Source organism: Pollachius pollachius (assembly GCF_949987615.1).
Source record: "Pollachius pollachius genome assembly, chromosome: 12".
NCBI lineage: Eukaryota > Metazoa > Chordata > Actinopteri > Gadiformes > Gadidae > Pollachius > Pollachius pollachius.
This window is the reverse complement of record NC_136945.1, coordinates 16739727-16763927: the sequence shown is the minus strand read 5'-3', so window position 1 is coordinate 16763927 and position 24201 is coordinate 16739727. Positions and strand designations below refer to the sequence as shown.

General features: G+C 46.3%; 1 protein-coding gene across 1 annotated transcript; it reads left to right on the top strand.

Annotated features, from left to right (window-relative positions):
* Positions 1 to 8829: 8829 nt before the first annotated feature.
* On the top strand, positions 8830 to 21336 carry LOC307083721 (sodium-dependent neutral amino acid transporter SLC6A17-like; the record flags this gene model as incomplete). Its single annotated transcript, XM_079747673.1, has 12 exons — positions 8830 to 8874; positions 9841 to 10141; positions 12414 to 12571; positions 13603 to 13729; positions 15734 to 15915; positions 16779 to 16889; positions 17291 to 17532; positions 18045 to 18237; positions 18988 to 19180; positions 19584 to 19743; positions 20118 to 20280; positions 20947 to 21336. The coding sequence occupies 12 exons, from the start codon at positions 8830 to 8832 to the stop codon at positions 21334 to 21336; spliced, it is 2265 nt and encodes a 754-aa protein (XP_079603799.1).
* Between the last annotated feature and the right edge of the window lie 2865 nt (positions 21337 to 24201).

Genomic DNA, 24201 nt, shown 5'->3' with positions numbered 1-24201 from the left:
TTGGACTACTCACTACTGATCACGCCCACGCATCAGTGGAAGAAGACGATTGGCTCTACGGAGGCCACTTGTCCAATCCGTCACGACGCTTCGCCTATTGTAAATCGGGCGTGGCCAAAGGGTCAAGGAAATGATTAGCCTACTGTAATACCGTGAAATCCTACATATACCAGTAGCGATGTTTTATTACAAACCTCTTCCAAACTAAATGTTATACAAAAAGGTCCCATTGGTCGATACATGACGACCGAATATAACAACCATGTTTAATTGCATATACATGCCTTAATGTCAAATACTAATACTTATACTACTAATACTTAAAATAGCTACTTCCTCAATTTGCATGTCAAGCCTGATCGTAACGTCCAAGGTCCAAAAAAGGATTTAACCTTTTTGACAAACCGATATACCTTCGACCACTAGTGGGCAGAATGTATCTTATGATTATGTGGGCTTGCAAAGCCTAAGCATTACATTTGAGAAATACCAAACTAATCGTTTGAAAATTAAATTGTTTGTTATTTCCTTTTCATGAATTGTACTAGCATTATACTAAGCACTGCCACTGACACAATGTAAACCTTTAAAATAACATCGTTTAAACACAAATATAACCAAAACAAATACATTCATAATGGAAAAGTACCCTGCATAAGCATAAGCCTTATAAGTGTCTGTTACATGAACAGGTTTTTGTTTCCGAAAAAAAACGTTGGGGAAAAAGCTCTTGTTGTCCCTGCAGAGGTATTTTAAAATGATTATGATGGGGGGTGGGAACAGTGGCCTTCGCCCTGTGTGCCGGCCCTGCTATGAGACACCATCTGCTACAACTCTTCCGCACCGGTCACATGCTTCAGCAGTAGCCTGGCAGCCCGGCAAGCTGTGCCATGTGCCAATAATATGGCTTAAGTGCGTATATTATAGGCACACTAAGAGCTCATGCTTTCCCATGGTTTATACTTTAATTTACAACACACATACATGTTGGATAAAAATAGGCCATTTCTATTTAATTTGAGATGGATGCGTCCACTCCATTGTCAGATCAAACTAAAGAAAATACTTTATATTTTTGGACAGAATGTTTTGCAAATTTGTAAGATAAGAGAGACAGCATATTTTATTAGAGGAAAGTGTATGGTATGGGGTGGTAATACATTCACTCTCAGAGGATGACCCACTTCCATCTCTCATCGCTCTCTCTCTCTCTTTATTTTGTTTCAATCTCCCTCTGTCTACCGGCATATGTCTTTCTGTGTCTTTCTCTCCATGTTTCCTGCTCCTTCTCTCGCTATCTTTCTCTCCCCAGCCCCTCTCTCTCTCTCTCTCTCTCTCTCTCTCTCTCTCTCTCTCTCTCTCTCTCTCTCTCTCTCTCTGTCTCTCTCTCTCTCTCCCCCCTCTCTCTCTCTCTCTCTCTCTCTCTCTCGCTCATTTTTTCTACATATATTTTATTGTCTCTGTATCTGTGTGTGCCCTCTCTCTCTTTGAACATATGCACAACAGAAGCAGATAACTGGTGCATTCTCCACTGATGCAAAATGCAAATGCAATCGGATACATGTCTGAAAGTATTGTGCATTGATTAACTGACCAATAGCGAGCCTATCAAATTTTCTTGTTTATGAACCTGTTGGGAATAGAGTAGGAGACTGGCTTTAACATCAGTTAACTTGTTTGGAATCAACCATGTCATTTTATCATATCATTACTAGTATCAAACATGTTACTGTGAAATAATAGCATATCAAAACTCAGTATTGAAGCAAAGCTATGTGTGCACTGCCATTACACTTTGAAAAATAAAGATAAATGTGTAATAGGGTTAAAAATTGAATCTTTTATTTTAGGGATTGAGCATGACCCAGGCAACGCATTGGGAGAGAGAGGAAGGAGGGGAACAAATCTGACAGGAGAGCGAGGATGGATGGGGGACAGAAGAAGCATGAGGAAGGAGAGAGAGAGAGCGGAGGCAAGGAGGGATGGAGGGAGAGTGAGAGGGAAGGAGAAAGGGATGGAGGAACATCGGGACAGAGAGAGAGAGAGGGAGGGAGAAAGGGATGGAGGAACAGAGAGTGAGGGGGAGGGAGAAAGGGATGGAGGAACAGAGGGACAGAGAGAGAGAGGGAGGGAGTGAAGGAGGGAGAGAGAGAGCGGGACAGAGGGAGAAAGAGAGAGAGGGATGGAGAAAGGGAGAGAGAGAGCGAGACAGAGGGAGACAGAGAGAGAGAGGGAGGGAGAGAGGAGCGGAGTAAGAAAGGGAGGGAGAGAGAGAGGAACGGAGGGAGTGAGGGAGCGAGAGAGGGAGGGAAGGAGGGAGACAGAGAGAGGGAGGGAGGATGGAATATAAATGAGGGTGGGCAGAGGAAAAGTACTGGGTGCATGTGTTGGTGCAGAGACACAATGTGTGAGCGCACGTGAGTGAAAGTGGCTGAGAGTGAATTCAAACAAATGGATGCTTTCACTGAAATAAAGGGGCGGGGGGGTATGTTGGTATACCGAGGCAAGTGAAGGTGAGTCACCAGGAGAGAGCGAGAGGGAAGAGCTGGTTACGTCTCAGGAGTAAGTAGTAGTACGCCATCTACGGATGCTCTTCAGACACACGGTGGAGAAGCTAAATTCACAGAGGTAACCACTAATCAAAATGGAGCCTAACTTTGGGATACTCTATGTAAACGTTGAAGTAGTCAACCGACCTAGTACAAATGGATGCAGTGTAAGTGTGTCACCAAGCAGAACCACACCCTGACCTCACTTTAACCAATAGGGACGCGCTGCCCACCCCCCGTCAACTGCTAATTAGAGAAGCTAGCAGCCCAGCTGTGCCAGCAGTCCAACAGGCTCAGACAACTTAAAACAGATTAATCCACATCCACACTGTTTTCTGAACTGCCAATACTGCTCAGACACTCGCTCTGTCTATCTTGCCTATTTTTTCTTCTCTCTTATTGCCTTAATGGTACAGCTGGACACCTTAGCATCATTAAGAGTTGATATGTTGAGGCTTGTTTTTTCTTTCAACACTGCTGTCAGTTTTCTGGCACGTTACTGAGCGTCTATAAATAAAAAAAAGTAAAAGGTTGTGTCAAGATTTTCAGCTTTGTTTGGAGAAGGTGAGGGCTTTCCAGAGTGGAGACAGGGGATAGGTTTAGAATGTCTAAGTACACGTTTGGCAAGCTAACTAAGGATGCCAAACAAACAGTACTCTGAGACAAACTCTCATTTTCAGCTGCTAAGCGACTCCTCGTTGGTCTGGAAGGTACTACGGGAGATCACAAACTGTACGACCAAATCTCCCCACTCTATGAATGACCTCCGACTGGCAGATGACCTGAATTCTTTATACTGCCGATTTGAAGGACAGAGTAGCAGTCCTGACTCTGAACCAAACCGCCGGCCCCCCTCCAAACCTCCTCCCTACACCTCTTCTTTTCAGCCTGGAGACACTACCCCCCCTCGACACAATGGAGGCCTCCCCTGCATCGCACGGTTGAATGCATGGTACCTGCTTTACGGCTCTTTAGGAATACAGACCACCTCTGTTGTCATGAAGACCTCTGAGCACCTGGTGCTGACCCAGATTAAGACCCTCACCAACCGTCTCCTCGCCCAATCGCAGTTCGCCTAAAGGGACCACCGGCACAGCCAACAAGGGAATCTACTTCATCCTCCAGCACCCAGACGTCCCCGGCATCTACGCCATGATCCTCCCAGCTCTTCTCTAGGATAAAGTAGTCCAGCTGAGCACGCCTGAGCCCACCTGTAGGTGGACCAGTGACTGGTAGTCTGATAGACTGGTAGACTGGTAGTCCAGTACGGCTGGGCAAGCTTGAGCCCCGGACCACCAGCACCGGAGCCAGCATAAAACCAACGTGCTCTCTCCATTTCTCTTCTCCCTCTACACCAACAGCTGCGCCTCTAGCCATCCTTCGGTCAAACTCCTGAAGCTTGCGGATGAGATGGCCCTGATTAATCTCCCATGGGGATGAGTTTGCCTACAGAGAGGAAGTCTCAATCCGGTGTCCATGAAGACCAGAACCGTGTGCCACCTGAGTGGCACTCACTAACAAGCCTCCTTGACTTCAACTCCACCCCTGTTCCTCCATGTCTCTCACACACACACACACACACGCACACACGCGCGCATATACACACACACACACACACACACACACACACACACACACACGCACGCGCGCACACACACACACACACACACACACACACACACACACACACACACACACGCACGCACGCACACACGCACGCACGCACGCACGCACACACGCACGCACGGACGCACGCACGCACACACACACACACACACACACACGCGCGCGCGCGCACACACACACACACACAATCACTAAGACACACACCACCCACACTTACACACACACATACACACACACATACACACACACACACACACATACAAATGTATATACATACACAAATTTCCATCTATATTTATTCAAATTATAGTGTTTACGCCGCATCCACATTTCATAGCCTCTCATTCTCTCATTGCCTCTAAGCCTTTCACACCCTATTAGATTTAGAGTTAAGTCAGTTTGTTTGATATTGTTAAATAATATTTATATATACTATATCATGTGGCTTTTCCCCTGATGTGCCCCAACCTCACTCAGTCACTTTCTGAATCTTAGTCACTGTCCGTCCCATCAAGCAGAGGTTGCTGTGGCAACTGATCCCCCAAGGTGTATCAAAGGAGGCAGTCTGAGACGAGAGGCAACATAAATAGAACACCTATTACAAATAGTGGGCTGCATGCGGCGCTATCTTTAGTTGAAACAGGAAGTCAAGTCAAGCCCAGAATAGTAGGAAAGTAATGCCAAAAAAATCGGAGAATGTTGTTCCCACATTACATATTGTATGGTATGGTGTTATGCTTTATTTATTTATGGTCCTGTTTTAGGTTCACTGTGCATCACAAGATGTTTCCTTTGGAGTCCAGCCCGGTCTAAGGACTATTTCAGCTGTCGGACTGCCTACAGTCGTACAACCACGCACACCCCATCGTTCAACCTCTCTGGTGATTGTTTTAATGACACTGGGAGTAACAGGCAGGAGCCCACATGATATCTTACTTATAGATGACGAAAGAAGAGTTCCTGAAGATAAATGGTGGGAGATATATTGATGCGTGTCATGATGAAAAATGACCTCCAGACAACCACGCCCCCCCCCCCCCGTCTAGGCTGGGCGTCGAAATAATAGTCTTCATAGTCGTTTGATTTATGAAGGTCTCAGGCTCCATGGGCCATGAAGTCGTGGTGCACGTTCGATGTCTCATTGGAGTGCGACCACCCCTGATGTCAACGCACATAACGTCTTCAGCACAACAGAGCATGCTATGGTATCTAACCATAAAGGGAATAGCCTCACATTAGAGTTCAGTTGTGTAGACCATTTACTTATTAGAATGTGGTGTTTTTTTAATCTGTTCGGGAGCTTTGAGCCAAGTGTGAAAGGTCAGTGTTTGTAAGCACTGGGGGCTAAATTGCATCAGAATACACACTTGCTATCACACCGGACCATTTAGGTAATTTAGCAATTGGACCATTTGCCATAGTGCATTCGAATTAAATAATAGGGCCATGCTGAGTGCTCTGACATTTACAACACGGCGATGAATGGTTTCGGGATTTTTTAGAATGAACACAATTGCATCTGCCTACCACCGAAGTGGTAGGCACATGGAGCATGGCGATATACCAGGTGAATAACCTTGAGACTTAAACACGCATCATTATCATTGCCAGCACTGCCACCCTGATATAGCTCGACCGATCATGTTTCGTGGGGTGTGTGTCTCGACCGAATGGCGTCACGTATCAGAGGGCTCTTACGTATTTGCCTGGCCGATGTGTCAATGAATACTTTTGCGTCATCGAGCTCTCGACTCTCCTCCGTGCGCGGCAGTCGTCAGCGGAAAAAAAAAAAGGGAAAAAAAGCAGCATGTGATCCACACAGCAGCCACCCGTCCTCTGCTTGATCGTGCGCGTTCACAAGCTGCTGGGTACCACAATAATCCCGTGATAGTGATACCCACTGCGCGGATGTTGCTGTCCTGAAATATGTTAGGATTATTTTAACACAGCGTTGATGACACACGTTGGATTGAATTGATCGCTGGGACAGCTTTCACGGTGAGGAGACGTCGCTTTTTTATAGGTTTACTTGATGTGCTTTATACTTGCCACCACGTTTTCTCACATGCATCTCTGAGGTTTAACCTGGAACGATTTCACCCCGAGGATTCGGCCCAGGAAAAGTATTTTATTGCGTTTGTCTATTACGTTATCAAATGTCTTTTAGTTAAATGTAAATTGTGACAGAAGTTTCAAGGCAGACAACCCGTTGTATTTCTATTCATGGCCTCAGCACTGCTATACGAATAGAATGCCATCAAATGAAAATAACTTAAAGATTGTGTGTGGAACATATGTGTAGTATGTTCAGAAAGAAATGGGGTTTCTTTCTTGACGTATATGGATGTCATTAAGCTCTGCGTGCATGGATCACATGTTTCTATTTGACCTTGAGTGCGTGTGTATTTTGAGGCGCCATTCATAATAGAGTAGCAAACTGACATGTGTACACTGCATTTGCAGAATATGTATTAGATATTGCTTGTATTGTATATCTATTGTCCATTAGGGAGGTAAGATGCCTTGATGTGTGTATTGTTAAAAAAAAGAACACCAGGCTTCTCTATTAAACGAAATAGCCAAACCTTTTGGAACTTATTTCTAATGAGGTAAACTTCTTTACATACTTTACATGTGTGTGTTGGTTTGTGTGTGTGTGTGTGTGTGTGTGTGTGTGTGCGTCTGTGTGTGTACATGCTTGTGCCTGTGTATGTGTGTGTGTATGTGTGTGTTTGTGTGTGCACGCTTGTGCCTGTGTGTGTATGTGTGTGTGTGTGTGTGTGTGTGTTTGTGTGTGTGTATATGGGTTTGCGTGCGTGCGTGTGTGTGTCCTCCAAAAATGTAAACAATTGAAACTATTGTGTTTGTTACAAGCATTCATTCATCCATCCTTTGAGAAGATAGCTCTGTGGGTTAAAGATGGTAAAATAAGATATATCTGCCATTCTTAATTGAAAGATTTGTCTTTATAATGTATCGAACAATCCCTTGCCTCAGAAAGAATATTGCTAGGGATTGTCCATGTGTAAATTGGTATCAAACAGAATATGCACTAATTATTATTATTTGAATTTGTTCACAGCAACTGTGTTCACTGTTCATGGTAAGAGACAAAATAAGGACAACCTATTTCCAAAAAGTCAGCTAACAAGAAAGCCAGCTTTCTTAATGGATTTTTGCAAAACTATGTTTTCTAAAGATGATTTTCTGCATGATTAACAGGGTATTGCAGGCATGCAGTCAAAGATAAGTGTTACTGCTTGGACGTCTTTAGTTTAGCTCAGTTATGGTCACCGGAATAGAGTCCAAGCCTAACTTTATCCTTGGGGTTATATCTACTGTACATAAAGCTGGATCCTCTGTTGCATTTGAAACATGACCAGGCTAAATTGCCTCCTCCATGAGGATGCTTATTTAATTATTCCAAGAGAGGCTTACAGCTTAACAAAACCACTCTATAGTTCCCTTTTTACTCATACTTACTCCACAAAGCTATTCTGTGATTCGCATGCTCTGATGCTGTGGATAAATCATTGTCCAGTCAGATTTGCTGTTGCTGCAAGACAAGTTTTTTCGTGTTTGATTAAAACACGATTTTGATGGACTGGGCTGGTTGGCTGGTGGGTTGCTGTTGCTTACAGAGGACTGGAGAATACAGATGCCGATCAATAGAACGAGGCAGGTGATTGGACAGGCAGGAGAGGAGCAGGGTTGAGGGCGGGGTTTAGTGTTAATGCACATCGGATTAGGCCCAGTTCCCATGTTCAACTCATGAATGGCAGTAGATTACACTGCATCAACATGCAGGGAAAGCCCACATGCACACACATGCATACATGCACATACATAGACTCGCACACACACACAAAAACACATGCACACACACACACACACAAACACACACATAGATGCGCACGCACACGCACACACACACACAAACACACACCCACACACGCACGCACACACACACACACACACACACACACACACACACACACACACACACACACACACACACACACACACACACACACACACAAAAACACATGCACACACACACACACACAAACACACACATAGATGCGCACGCACACGCACACACACACACACACACACACACACACACACACACACACACACATACAAAGGGTATATTTTTTGCTTACCACGTACAAATAACTGTTGGCGTAGGGGAATGTAAGAAGGCTTTTTCACCATCTACCAGCTCTGGATAACTAACTGAGTGCCAAGGTGTTACTCTAGACAGAACTCTCTCTCTCTCTCTCTCTCTCTCTCTCTCTGACCTCTATTAAACCTTGTAACTTGACACACATCCCTTTGGGTTCTGTAGGAACCTTCTTTCCCAAATATCATCTCCATTGTAGTCTCATAGTTGCAGTGATCTTCATGATATCTCATTGTGGTGGGGGGTGCAGCCGTTCCTTTATGGAGCGCTGTTCCCATGTAGTGCTACTCTAAAGCCTATTGAACAGGTCCAGGCCCCCCTCAAAGCCTGGGCCCTGAGTGGGACTATAGTGAGGAGGATCAGGGTCACTGTGGTGCAGTGGGCCTGCTCAATGACTGATGCGCCTCATGCACCAGGCCTGGCCCGGGCATGGGAGGACAATCCCACAGCCTCACGATCGCTTGAAACATGGCACATTTGGACCGAACCAACCCGTCCGCGGGGGTGAAGGGGGTGAGAATGGAGAGGGAAGGCTCCCAGGGATTAGGGGATTTGCGTGAAAGTAAAAGCGTCCCAAAAGTTAAGCTCCCAGGAGAGGGAAATACAGTAAAACAATTTTGTGAGATTGGGAATTTTGTGGACGAGACAAAGGGGTTTTATTATTAATGTGCCAGGACATTTCAAACAGCCATAGTTTGATTTTTTCAAGTGACTTTTTTTATGTATCACACAATGGTGTTTGTTATTGCAATCCACACTTTTAAGTGTGGTCAGTTACGGGAGCCAGAATGTTGTGAAACCAGGATGCCAGGAAAGCAGCCAAAATAGCTACGCAAATAATTACTGGCTAGTTCATGTACACTATTCCATTTACTGCTTCATGCATTTTTGATTGATATAAATAACAAGTCACAGAATGAACACTTCTTGAACTTGACTAAGCCTATTATACTACCTTTTTTATTGCGTTCCAGTTAAGTTTGATGAATGCATTCGGTCTTTCTGCTGACACACCTACTGCCTCCCTAGGGTAAAATGTGTTCCATCCTCTTTAATAAACGCCTGACCAAGCGCTAAATGGGATAACAATTGTGTTAGTGACTGTCTAAAGTGTTCAAGGTTCACTGCCATGCTAAGCACTCAATAAAAGCAACAACCATGCATCCAACCAGCCTCCTGCAGTCACTCATTTAATCATGACTGACATCTGTTTAATGACTTCTATTCCATGCTAAAGACATTCTGTCGTCTCTCTCTGTCGTTTGTGACACAGGACTGAGGAGCACATCAAGATCTCAGCATCCGCCATCAACCCTCACCTGGATCAACCCCGTCCAAACCTCCCCCCTCTGAATCCATTTCTATAATTTCCCCACTTCCCTCTCTCTCTCTGTCTCTGTCTCTCTCTGCCTCTCTCTCCCTCCCTTCCTCCGAGCGCCCCCTCCTCCCCCTTCTCCCTTCCCAGCCCCCCTCTTCCAGCCTCAGGGTTCACTCATGCTGAAGACCGGCGGGGCGTCGCTGCGGGTGCCGGCCCATGAGCCGGTCACTGAGTCGGTGGCGGACCTGCTAGCCCACGAGCAGCCGCATGACTACAAGAGCAGCTCGCTGAGCGTGGGCGCGGGCGGCGCCGGCCGCAAGGTGCCGCAGATCGAGCTGCCGGAGAACGACGGCCGGCCGGCGTGGAACAGCAAGCTGCAGTACATCCTGGCCCAGGTGGGCTTCTCTGTGGGGCTGGGCAACGTGTGGCGCTTCCCCTACCTCTGCCAGAAGAACGGAGGAGGTGAGTCGCCGAGGGACCGCAGGGGGTTTTGGTGGAGGCCCGGTCCACCGCAAAGATATCTGGTTGAGGATAGATGGAGACCGTGAATGTTGAGGAGACTTTGAGACGCTGAGACTCTGATGCTCTGAGACTCTGAACCTCTGAGGCTTTGGGTAGAAGCCCAGTCCACCACAAAGATATCCGTTTGAGGATAGATTGAGGCCGGGAATGTTTAGGAGACTCTGAGACTCTGAGGCTCTGGGAGTCTGAGACTCTGGAACTCTAGGTCTCTAGGACTCTAGGACCCTAGGTCTCTAGGACTCTAGGACTCTAGACTTGGTGACTCCGGGAATCTGAGACTGTGGGATTGTGGGACTCTGAGACTCTGAGTTTTCTAATGTATTTATTTCAGTTGTGGATGGGAAGCCTTGCCACACATTTCTTGCTCTCATACAGATTAGGATAGCATGGCGGCTAAGGTGGTTGAATCCAAACCAGGGATTGATCCCCTCTCCTTGTTACCTGCCAATAGTCATTCTCTGCGAGACACCTTAGCCGGCCCTTAAATCAATGCACATGAATTCACTGCACCTCGCTTTGGCCCATGCATCGACTAGAAGATAAAAAGTATTCAGTATGGTTGGTGTGCTCCAGGACAGCAGCTACTCTCACTATCCCCAGCTGGGGGGTCAACGTATGACCCGTAGCGTCCCAACGGTACCAGCGATCAGAAGCTACATGACAGGGTCGGACTCCCTCTGCCTCCTGATCTACATCGGAGCGGCTGACTGGTGTTGAAAGGCCCCGGCCTGAACAAAAACAAGAGCCTGTGCTAAATATAGCAGGGCTATCGATTACTGCTGCCAGTATACGCTGCACAAACACAACTGGGTGGGCGGGGGATTGAACTGAAACCCTTTGGTCAAAGGGAAAAAAAAACACATTAAAAATGAACGAGCAGGGGTTATGTAATTATCCTGTGATGAGTGTCTGGTGTGTCTGTAACCGGAGAGCGTTGTAGGCAGCCTGTGTCGTACTCTCACAGGAGGTAGGAATCACCGTTCTGATAGGGTTGTTTACCTGGATGTCTTACTTGCACCTGCCATGTCTCTGGGATGTATTGGGTGCCAGCAGGATAGATGGAGAGGGAGGGCTGCCATATTTCACCCTCTAATTTGGGCTCCTGACAGCCACTTACGAGGCCAATGTAAAGAACGGGATATCTGGATTGTAATAACTCTCCCGCAGGTGCCTTCTCCTTAATCGACTCTTTGTTCTGTCCGTGCTTTAAAAATCGTCTCTTTTAACACCTATTATCACTGTCTCCTCACCTCTTCATTACACCAGGCGACCGGACGCGGTAAATCATAGCTCAGGGTTAGCGTGGGAGAGCATCTATAGGATGGATTGGATTTGGTTGAGGAGGCACAGTAAACATTACCCCATCACCCTTTCTCGCTCTCTCTCTCTCTCTCTCTCTCTCTCTCTCTCTCTCTCTCTCTCTCTCTCTCCCTCCCTCTCTATCCATCTCTCTGACTCTCTATCTCTAACTCTGCAGTGGCGTAGAGGGCTACCAACCGTGCCAGGCGTGTGTCACTGAATGTAATTCCTACTCTGGATGCTTTAATGTTATTGCATGTATGCCAGGCATAAGTCTTCACTTCCTGGATGAGGACTCACCCACGGCACATCTAACGCACTGGAATCCCTGTTAATCCTCTCCTGGATTACAGCCTGCGAGAGACAAATTTAGAGTTCATCAAAATAAAATAATTTAAATGAAATTCACAAATAAACATCAAGGTTAAATAAACAGGCTTCATTTAGCAGAGGGTGTTATTTTGTGTACAGTTTTCATGGCGATCAACTATCAGGCAGTTATGCATTTTTTAAATAGCGTAATAATATTCAGGGATGAAATATAGAAATATACAAACAGGTCAAATGTAGTGTTTGAAGTCTTGAAACTCCATTTATTTTTTAATAAAAGGACAAAAGACTGTTGATAAAGTGAACCGAGGATGGACATTGTTTAGTAATTCATTGTTAAATGATTGTTTGTTAGTGAAAGATTACAGTTTATTATGTTTTTGATCCTGCGGCATTGTTTATGGTGCGATAGCTAGCCAAACAACGTTTTCCTTAGCCTACGTTACGGCATTAATGAATATTGATTTAGGACGTTACAGTACTGTCCTCCTCTTCAGTCCTGTCAAAATGGCGCAGTATCCGCAGCTACAGCATCCCATGCTCCGCTCTGAGGCTGAAGCCCTATTCCGGTCTCTGTCTCCAGGAGCCTATCTGGTGCCCTACTTCATCCTCCTGCTGCTGATCGGCATCCCGCTGTTCTTCCTGGAGCTGGCGGTGGGCCAGAAGATCCGCCGCGGGAGTCTGGGGGTGTGGAACTACGTGTGCCCCCGTCTGGGGGGGATTGGCATCTCCAGTCTGATGGTGAGGGGGTCCGGGGGGGGGGAGGGAAGGAAGGGAGGGTTGGTGTTGTTTGCTTTACCTTAAATGTCATCAGACACATCAACCCCCATGGCGGAGGCACTGGGCTCCAAAGTAACAGAGCACATGGTCGGCCACAAGGTCTGTGATGACCACCACATAACCAGCACACAGCACAGTGTGTGTGATGCACTTAGACAGAGATGATAATAATCTACAAATATTATAACACTAATAATAATACTTTAAAAATAAGATGATGATCAACATCATCATCATCATCATCATCATCATCATCAACATTGTATACAAGAACAAAAATCGACCCAGACTTCGAAATGCCGCATCCACTCATTTGACACTTCTGTGAGACTAACAGACAGCCAGGCTGGAAGATTTTCCTGAACGTCCTTATATGGCTCATGGGAGATAACGAGGGAGGCTTTCAGAACCAAAGATAGCCTCTTTTTGTTAATGTTGGAACCACACAGCTGGTGCAGGAACAGCTAAAAATACCCCGTAAAGGATCACCCTGGAAACCGCTGAAGCACCGGGGCTTCAATAATTCATGCTCTCCTCAACCTTATTTAGCGGCTGGGCGTTACCGCGGGCAACCGGCAGCCCTCGGAGATGGCCGTCAAGACTGGACGTGCACGCCGCGTCAGGCCCATGTCGCACAAACCCCTCCCCTAATCACACCTCTTGGCTCTAATTCCAGACGATAATTAGGTTGTGGGTGAGAGCCAACTAGGAGCTCTGTGCTCTGCTAGCAATGCCTGCCTCTCGGGTCCTCTGTCGGACATCACAGGTAGCAGATGTCATGTAAATAGTCTGTTTTCTATAGTCTTTACTTACGTGTGTGTGTGTGTGTGCTGTGTGTGTGTGTGTGTGCGTGTGTTTGTCTGTGTGTGTGTGTGTGTGTGTGTGTGTGTGTGTGTGTGTTTGTGTGCATGCATGTGAGTGCATTTGTGTGCTTTCGTGTGTGTACATGTGATTGCGTGTGTGTGTGTGTGTGTGTGTGCGTGTGTTTTCAGGTGTGTGGCTTCGTGGGCCTCTACTACAACGTCATTATCGGCTGGAGCATCTTCTACTTCTTCCAGTCCTTCCAGCAGCCGTTACCCTGGAGCGAGTGTCCAATCAGAAGGAACGGAACCTTTGCCTGTGAGTAAAACAACACAGCGTCGGCATAGGCTTTATATTAACATCATCAAAGGAAAACCAAACAACCCGGTTGGAGCTAGTCCCCGCCCACTACTTTTTAAATCTTTTTAAAAGTCATTCAATTCTGGCGGAGACGTATTCATTAATGGCGGTGCTTTAATTCTGCTAGCCAGAATGTTTGATTGACATTTCATGGTCACCCAAAACGGCCAATAGCAGTGACTCATGCAAAAGCACACCTTTTTCCCACAAATTGAGTCCATATTTACATCTTATCCTACGTCGTTGAAATCTAGATTTGTACAAGGATCAATCCATGTAATTTAATGTATCTCACTACATAACTGATGAACAAATAAGTTGTTTCAAGGTTTGGTTTGCCCTTAATTTTTCCTTTCAAATATTTTGGATAATACTGAACGCAGTCAGCCTTACTATACCGTACACTGTGTATCATATTTACTATCAGCGTCACATGTTGTCCCCCACACTTAAGGGAACATATCCCTTTCATTTCCATCCATCTATCTCAGTCCGACCGGCACCGCCAACCCGCAGACAGCTGCCTTAACAGCTTCAGAGACAGACCACTCGTCTGTGAAGCCCTAGTATAGCTTAACATCGCTAAGAGGGGACATTAACGCTACAGATGATGTGACTCAGCAGACTAGAACAGGAAGAGCCTGCCCCCTCCCACCTCCATCTGAAGGAGGCTCAAGGAAACCGATGGTTATGGCAAATTGATGTGTGTGATGTGTGTGATGTGTGTGTGTGTGTGTGTATGTGTGTGTGTGTGTGTGTGTGCGTGTGTGTGTGTGTGTGCACATGTGTGTGATCATGTGAACACAAGGTGTAGCCCCCTGAAGATGTGTAACAGGTGAAGAAAATGGAACATAGCCGCCAAAAGCAACCAGGGAACATCCATCAACCCCCCCCTACAAGGTTGACACACAAAGATGTCCGGTGCTCGAAAATGGCAGCTCGTGCTCTGCATACTAACTACATCGGCGACCTTGTTCAGATCATAATCTGTTTGTGTGTGTGTGTGTGTGTGTGTGTGTGTGTGTGTGTGTGTGTGTGTGTGTGTCTGTATGTGTGTGTGTGTGTGTCTGTATGTGTGTGTGTGTGTGTGTGTGTGTGTGTTGCATGCGTATGCATGTGATGCGTGTGTGTGTGTGTGTGTGTGTATGTGTGTGTTGCGTGCATGTGCATGTGATTGCATGTGTGTGTGTGTGTTGCGTGCGCATGCATGTAATGCATGTGTGTGTGTGTGTGTGTGTGTGTGTGTGTGTGTGTGACAGCAGATCATTTAAATGCTGACTCTTGGGTAAACATTCTTGCACTAATTCTATTTCTCCTTGTACCCATCCCAACATGATCTCCATCTTCTCTCCATCAATCCCCAACCTCTCCATTCCTGCCATGTTCCTCTCATTTCTCTCCTTCTCCTCCACCTCCTCAATCCTCCCGCCTCAACCCATCTATTTCTCTGTCTTCCTTATAACATCCACCAACCCTACCACCGCCGCCACCACCACCTCCTCCTCCACCTCCTCCATCCTACCACCGCCGCCACCACCACCTCCTCCTAAACCTCCCCCACCTCCTCCACCTCCTCCACCACCTCCTTCCCCTCCACCACCTCCTCCTAAACCTCCCCCACCTCCTCCACCTCCTCTACCCCTACATCCTCCTCCACCCTACCACCACCACCTCCTCCACCACCTCCTCCATCCTACATCCACCACCTCCTCCTCCTAAACCTCCTCCACCACCTCCTCTATCCCTACCACCTCCTTCACCCTACAACCACCACCATCTCCTCCCCCTCCTCCACCACCTCATCCACCAACTCCTCCACCATCACCATCACCTTTTACAACACCACCACCACCCCCCCGACAACAACCTCAATCCCCACCACCTCCTCCACCTCCACCTCCTCCTCCACAATCTCCTCTACCCCTACCCCCCTCCTCCATCCCCACCACCACCCGTTCGCAGTCGTGGAGCCAGAGTGCGAGAAGAGCTCGGCCACCACCTACTTCTGGTACCGCCAGACGCTGAACACCACCAGCACCATCGCCGAGAGCGGAGGGCTGAACGTCAAGATGACTGTGTCTCTGCTGGTGGCCTGGATCATCGTCTGCCTGGCCGTCATCAAGGGCATCGCCTCCTCTGGCAAGGTAGGAGGGGCGGAAACCACAGAATCTAAGAATTGACTGTGGGGGGATAGTGGTGTAACGTGAGCGTTTGTCTGAACCAAAGTGCACAGACTGGCGAAGGGCGTGGAACAGTGTCAATCGTTTATTCGGATTCAGGATCGGCAGGCAGAATAGTCAGACAGGCGGGGATCAGGAGCAGGCAGGATAGTCAGACAGGCGGGGATCAGGAGCAGGCAGGATAGTCAGACAGGCAGGGATCAGGAACCGGCAGAATAGTCAGACAGGCGGGGATCAGGAGCAGGCAGGATAGTCAGACAGGCTGGGATCAGAGAGCGGGCAGGATAGTCAGACAGGCGGGGATCAGGAACCGGCAGAATAGTCAGACAGGCGGGGGTCAGGAGCAGGCAGGATAGTCAGACATGCAGGGATCAGAGAGCAGGCAGGATAGGTGGTAGGTCAGGATTCGAATCGCGGGAAAGCACTGTGAAACACAAGAGACAATCTGGCAGGGAATATTTGGGAGGAAAGGACTGATATAGGGGAAACACAGGTGAAGGTGGTTGGGTTAATTGGGAGGGATCAGGGTGGCAGGCAGGTGAATGGGAAAACCAGGGGCGGATCATGACAGGTGGAGGTTTACTGGACGTAGAGCAATTGCCATGAATGAGGAGAGAGGGTCGATGATGATGATGATGATGATGATAATGACGACGACGACGACGATGACGATGATGATGATGATGATGACGTTGATAGATCATTCTTATTCTTATGTTCTCATTTTGTGTTTTGGGGGAATTTGGACGAAGAACATATGAAAAAAAACAGCATCAAAATTAATAATGCCTGATGCTGTAACTGCTTTGGTACCTGTTCTTCCCCAGGTGATGTACTTCAGCTCCCTGTTCCCCTACGTGGTGCTCTTCTGCTTCCTGGTCCGCGGGCTGATGCTGAAGGGATCGGTGGACGGCATCGCCCACATGTTCACTCCTAAGGTGAGACCTCACGTGTAAGTGGACGCCCTGTTCCAGCTCAAATTAGAACACAAGGAGATAAAAAAAGAAAGAGGAGTTTTGGGCAATGAGTTCTAGGAAGGAGGGGAGGGGGGGGACGTGTTATCCCCATGGTTACGACGAACCTGCGATACTTTTTTTTCATTAAGGCTCTTAGAATAGGACCAGAGTTGGAAGCAGAGTGGAACAGTCACAAATTGGTCGGGGGAGTCTGCCAAAAAAACTGGATTTGTGTTGCTTGGATGACTATGATCGTGACTGTAGAAAACATACTAAGAAACGAAAAAGATTTTTGTTTCACCGACCTTTAAAGTCTTCATTCTCTTAATTGTCCCGCGTTGCTGCTGGCACCCCTTCATTTCACCGTCCATCCCACCCCCCAGCTCGAGAAGATGCTGGAACCTCAGGTGTGGCGGGAGGCGGCCACCCAGGTGTTCTTCGCCCTGGGCCTGGGCTTCGGAGGGGTCATCGCCTTCTCCAGCTACAACAAGATCGACAACAACTGCCACTTCGACGCCGTGCTCGTGTCCATCATCAACTTCTTGACGTCCATCCTGGCCACCCTGGTGGTGTTTGCCGTGCTGGGCTTCAAGGCCAACATCATGAATGAGAAGTGTGTCACGGAGTAAGTGGACACACACACACACACACATCAGGTATTATTTGTTCTCTAGGGACACAGGGGTTTCTACCGCCAGAACGCAGGGGCTGAGTAGTCTCGTGTTAGGGTGTTTGATCAAAAAATTCTGGGTTTGAATAGCAATGTCTGCAGTCAACCTGTAGGGATCCTTGAGCAAGATTCCTTGCTCAAGGATGTAAGATGCCTTGCTCGAGGATGTAAGATGCCTTGCTCGAGGATGTAAGATGCCTTGCTCAAGGATGCAAGATGCCTTGCTCAAGGATGCCACGCCTTTCTATCTCCTGCGAATTAGGTTCAACCTAAATGAGATCAATCTGCAGTTGATGTTACACACAAGTCGATTTGGAAAACATTACCTGAAGACATTATTAAAACATTATTAAAACATTATTTTTTCAACTTTTTTGTTGCCAGAAACTCTTCTGACGGCTTGGTTTTTCCACGAGGTCACTTCAACCTTCTAATCGACATCCTCTTTTCCTCCGTCCGTCCGTCAGGAACTCTGAGAAGATCCTGGGCTACCTCAACGCCAACGTGCTCAGTCACGACCTCATCCCGCTGCACGTCAACTTCTCCCAGATGACCGTGACGGACTACGCCGAGGTGTATGGCGTCATCAGGACCGTGAAGGAGGGGGGCTTCGCCAACCTAGGTCTGGATCAGTGTCTCCTGGAGGACGAGCTCAACAAGGTGAGACCCGCCGACCCACCTGACCCCCCCTTGGGTGTCAGTCTCTTACCTTTGTCGAGAGATATTAACATTTACATTTAGGGCATTTAGCAGACGCTTTTATCCAAAGCGAGTTACAATAAGTACATTTGTCATGAGAAAGTGAAATAATATATCGCTGTCGGTACAGTAAGGATGTTCATAGAAGTTCAAAGCAGTAACAATCGCTAGGTTAACCCATGTCGCTTATACAACAAGATAACTAGGATAAGATGCTGCATAACTAAGTATTATAGCTAAGAGACGTCCGATTAATAGTGTCTAGTTTCACCCTGTGGTTTTTCTTGTGCATAATTAAAGATGCTGTGGGTCAGATGTCTGTGTTGTTAAGAGAGAGAGAGCAGGAAGGAGGGGCAGAGAGCAGAGAGCAGAACGACCTCAATGATCCTTGTTTACCTAGTGGCCATCTTGATTCTAAATACTTTTGATACTTAAGCTATTTTTTTGGGTGATTTTCTTACAGGTGACTTAGAGTCACTTTCAACTAAGATATCTGAACCTTTAATCAAGTATGACCTTCTATTATTTAAGACGCTATTGGTTCTAAACACTAGTTAGACGTTGAGAAGTTAAGGCTGAACACCAGCACCGTCAAACAAACATTTAGAAAAACAAAGATTGGAACCAAGATGGCCGCCAGGTGAATAAACCTCCATGGGACTGAAAAGATTTGCATCTTTCTCTTGCTTTCTCACCCACTGCCCCCTACAGTCGGTGCAGGGAACAGGCCTGGCCTTCATCGCCTTCACCGAGGCCATGACCCATTTCCCAGGATCCCCCTTCTGGTCGGTGATGTTCTTCTTCATGCTCATCAACCTGGGCCTGGGCAGCATGATCGGCACCATGACCGGCATCACCACGCCCGTACTGGACGCCTACAAGGTCAAGAAGGAGTACCTCACCGGTGAGCCCCCCCCCCCCCCCCGGCTGCTGCAACTGATGAGGATGACTGACTGTAATGATGATGATCACCATCATCTGAATGATGAATTTGAGGATGATGATGACGATGGTGAGGATGATAATGGTGATGATGAAGTTGATGATGATGAAATTGATGAGAATGAGGATGATGAGGATGATGATGATGATGGTGATGAGGATGAGGATGATGATGAGGAGGATGAAGATGATGACGAAGATGATGACGAGGATGAGGATGATGGCGGTCCATTCTTTGCATTTCATAGTCTTCAGATAGCACTAAGTTAGTTTTAATCGATAAAGAACCATTCGATGGCGGTCCTATCCACCGATTTAGGGTAAGGGTTTTGTGTGATGGGAATGTGCTCCTCTCTCCCCCACAGTGGGCTGCTGCATCGTGGCCTTCTTCTGCGGCCTGCTGTTCGTCCAGCGCTCGGGGAACTACTTTGTCACAATGTTTGACGACTACTCGGCCGGCCTGCCCCTCACGGTGGTGGTCATCCTGGAGAACGTCTCTGTGGCCTGGATATACGGCACCAAGAGGTGGAAGCCACCCCACTGAATAGATATACGTGTGTGTGTGTGTGTGTGTGTGTGTGTGTGTGTGTGTGTGCGTGCGTGCGTGTGTGTGTATGTGTGTGTGTGTGTGTGTGTGTGTGTGTGTGTGTGTGTGTGGGTGAAGAGTGTCGTGCGCTCATGCAGGAAGGTATATAATCTGTGGGAGATGAGTTTCTCTCTATTTCCGTATTGTTACATTCATGTGTGTATCCTTCTGATTTTGCGTGCATGATGGGTATGGAATTGTCAAACTTGTGGGTATATTGTGTATTTTACGCACACACATCCGGTGATGAACATGTTGTGTGGAGTCGGAGGGGGGGTGGCGTTGTGTTAAGCTGTCCCCGCCCCCCCCTCAGGTTCATGCAGGACCTGGAGGACATGCTGGGCTTCCGGCCGTACTCTTTCTACTTCTACATGTGGAAGTACGTGTCTCCGCTGTGTCTCATCGTCCTCATCACAGCCACCGTCATCGAGATGGCCATCAGCCCGCCTGGCTACAACGCCTGGATCCAAGAGCTGGTCAGTACCCCCGCGCGTGTGTGTGTGTGTGTGTAATTGTGTGTGCGCATGTGTGTGTAATTGTGTTGTGGTGTGTGTGTGTGTGTCTGTGTGTGTGTGTAGGCGCGCGTGGGTGTGTGGGGGGGGTTGTGTGTGTGTGTGTGTGTGTAATTATGTGTGCGCATGTGTGTGTAATTGTGTTGTGTGTGTGTGTGTGTGTTTATTTCAATTTTGAGATGCACTCTGTTTAACCTTTTGAATTAAATGACTTGTAAAAGGCATCCCCAGGGTAATGCTTTAATGTATACATTGAACAATGTCTACTAGATTCTGCTCTTCTTCTTGTGTTTAAGTCAAAAACATGAAACACTAATCAAGTCACACACTCACTTGAATACCCTCCAAGTACTCTGTACTATGCATTTTTTTCCTTTATTTTCTTTGACGTATCTTTTTTATTTTATTACTTTGTGTTTGCTTTAGCTTTCTGCTAAATCTTAAACACATTGCACTTTCTTTTTAACTTTGCCTTTGTTTTCTTCTACTTCTTTTGCTACATTTTATTTTATTTTATTGTATGACTATGTTTTAATGGGAAGCACTTTGAGTCTATACCTCGTGTATGAAAAGTGCTCTATAAACAAAGTTGCCTTTCCTTGCCTACAAATCCAAACCGTTGCCCCCTAGGCCCAGGAGCGGTTCCAGAGCTACCCCCCCTGGGCTCTGGGCATGTGCTACGCCCTGATCTTCGCGGCGCTGCTGCCCCTGCCCGTGGTCTTCATCGCCCGCCACTTCAACCTGATGTCGGACGGCTCCAACAAGCTCTCCGTCTCCTACCGCAAGACCATGATGAAGGAGATGTCCAGCCTGGAGACCCCCGACGAGAGCCACTTCATCCTCACCAAGCCGGGGGAGGCCCCGCCCCCGCTGCCCGCCCACCGGGCCCTCCTGGCCCCCGGGGGTGGGGGCAGGCCCCTGGACCCCAACTCCCTGTCCCCCAAGAGCTGCTACGGAACGGGCTACCAGAACGCCGCCATCAGCCCCGGCACGCCCACCACCCCTGAGTCGGACTCCTGATCCGTCCGCCTGATGATGTCACTTCCTGTCGTGTAAAATACATACTCTTAGGTTGCTCTTCCCAGCCCCCCCCCCCATACCCTCACATATCGATCACATAGTCTCCACTAGGGTTCTCCACAGGGTAGCGCAGAGACCCTTACCAACGCCTGCACACGTGGGAATTACCTCACTTAATAATAACATAACGTTCACTGTAGCTGTAGGTGGGGCTTTCACTGTACAGCAGTATAACAGTAACCTCAGAGGGCCAAACGAATAACATGAATGTCAGATGCGATGTGAATCAGATATAGGGACATTTCGGACTACATGGAATGTTAGAAGTGACGTATTTGTCTTGTAGTGTAGTATTTAGTGGTAGCAGTGTTTGAGTTACAAAGTGTTACCAAGGTATATTAATAATACTTAATTGTTCCTTCCAGTATTGTCCATCCTGACAAACACATGGGATTCCAGAGGAAGGGAACTTCTAACCAACCAAGGTTATAATTGACTATTCATAGTGTAGGAGCTATACAGAGTTCAGTGTGAGTCAACTAGTTGAGTTGAGGTTTAACCCTCAAAGGCCCTCAAAGTCATGTCAATTTATAACCCAGCATAGGTTAATTTGTGTTGACGTATTAGGCAGTGGTTCCAATGTCTGCAATAGCAATATTGTGCATATCTATTCCATGTTCAAACCTTGATGATGCACTGCAATAGGAGAAGCGTGTGATGGGTTACTATGTTGGGCTAATGGAGAGACATTGCGTCATTGATCTTCTCTCTCTCCCTCTCTCTCTCTCTCTCTCTCTCTCTCTCTCTCACGTTGCTGCTACAGTGTGTAGATATGAGGTCATACTTCATACGTAGCTTTTCCGGTCATGACCACCAGAGTCGACTCAAGTGTAAATAGTAATATGTGAAAATAACCCTTTTGTCTCACAGGTACATCAGAAAAACAAAACAATAGATGAGCTGCAAAAAACATAAACAATTTTCAAGATGTTCTGGTAAAAAACAAGTATAAATATTAATAATATCAATATAAATTGTATATATATGAATATACCATATTTTGTGAGAAAAAAATATTCACAAAGCTGTTGAGGAACATTTCTGGTCAGATAGCACAAATAATACACGGCACAACTATTGCTGACAACCCAATGAAGTGTTTCAGTACGAAAACAGGCTAATAGGTGTTTGCAACTATTGCCTGCAAAAGCCCAAGACATATTTGATTATTGCGGGCACACATCTATACCCCACAAAATATTATTAAAATGAAGCCCATACTGCAACAAAGGGAGTAAGCTGGGTTTATACAGAAAATTAGAGCACAAATTATAACGCACAAAAATTCTACGTGAACTCTGATTTAGCAGACTACAATTCTTAAGTGATGTTAAGGCTAAAGAGTAAAAAACACAAAAACACGATGATTAAGCTCATAGAAAAAAGTATTTCTGCACGTTTTTGCTGCCCCATGAAATGAAAAGGGATTTGCTGTTTACGAAAGGAACCCACAAAATCCTGTTTGCTGTATTTCAAAACAATACAGTGATATTAAAAAATGTTGTTGTGTTTCTAGGTTAAGATTTACCTTTTAGTCCCTGATACTGTCAAGGAGTAATGGACTAACCATTATAAAACCTCACTTTTTTTGTCACGTCTATGCTTGCAGAGGCCAAAATGTACAGATAATTTATTTTACTATCCTCTTTATGTTATCCCCAGTTGTTACTCTGCAGTGTATTTCTTGTTCAGAATGACGGGTTATTCCGAATATACCAGAGTTTCTTCAGAAGCCATTGTAACTTCTGGTTGAACTGCCATCCTCCCCAGGAGACAATCATCGTAGTCAAATAATAAGTAGGACGCCATTTTTGTATAAGTGTTACTCATCCGTGAATCATCTAATCATCAAGCTTCCTTTGTGTTGAGTACGTGAACATTATTTTTCTTATCGCAATATTCAAAAGCCATGGTGTTAGGGATTTAAAGACTATATTTATATTTAGATATATTTGCTGTGTATGTTGTGTGTATATTTTATTGATGAACAGAATAATCAATTTAAAAGGTGACCAGATTCTATTTTCTATTAGTTTCATGTGCAATTTAAGTGTGTATTGTACCTCTATTTTGTAGTGTGTGAATCTGATTTGAATGTGGTGGCTACATCAAGGTGATTGAAGATATGGGTCCAATCTTGTTGTAGAATAATCTCATCATAGCCTTGTAATGTGAGAGTAGCAAGCATTCATTTCTTTGTTTTATTTCACTTGCTTCAGCTTCCTTGAACGTTTGTCCTTCTGTTACGGTGAAATGCTCCAGTCTTCAGACACCTCTGCTATAGCCTCTGTCCTGAGATTTTAGTTAGTTAGTAGTCATGTTTATTACAAAGAAAATACAGATTCGCTTTGCTTATAAGTGCATCATGTAACCCCTTGTTGAAGATGTCAATTTGTGTATGTCGTCAAACTCAGCTGATCGATTTTCCCCAAGCAAAGTAACATTATATTAATGTCTTAAACATGACTAATCCCTTTTAAAAGGTAAATGTGAGCTAACATTGAATGTGAATACAATTGCACTTTTTCACCTGAAATCCCCAAAATATCGTTTTGATTTTGTTCGTTTTTATGTATATATGGTCGTTAAGATACTCAAGCACAGTCTTTGAAAAAGCAATATCCTACATGTACGTTTCAGGAGCTAACTACGCTAAACACATCTGAACAGACTGTACAGCAATCACCCTCATAACCCTCGTAGCCAAACAAGGGTTGTAGCTCTTCTGTATTAGTGCCGGAGACTGAATGTTTGGTGTGTGTGTGGGTGTGGGTGTGTACATTATCTGTGCATGAATGTGCCTAT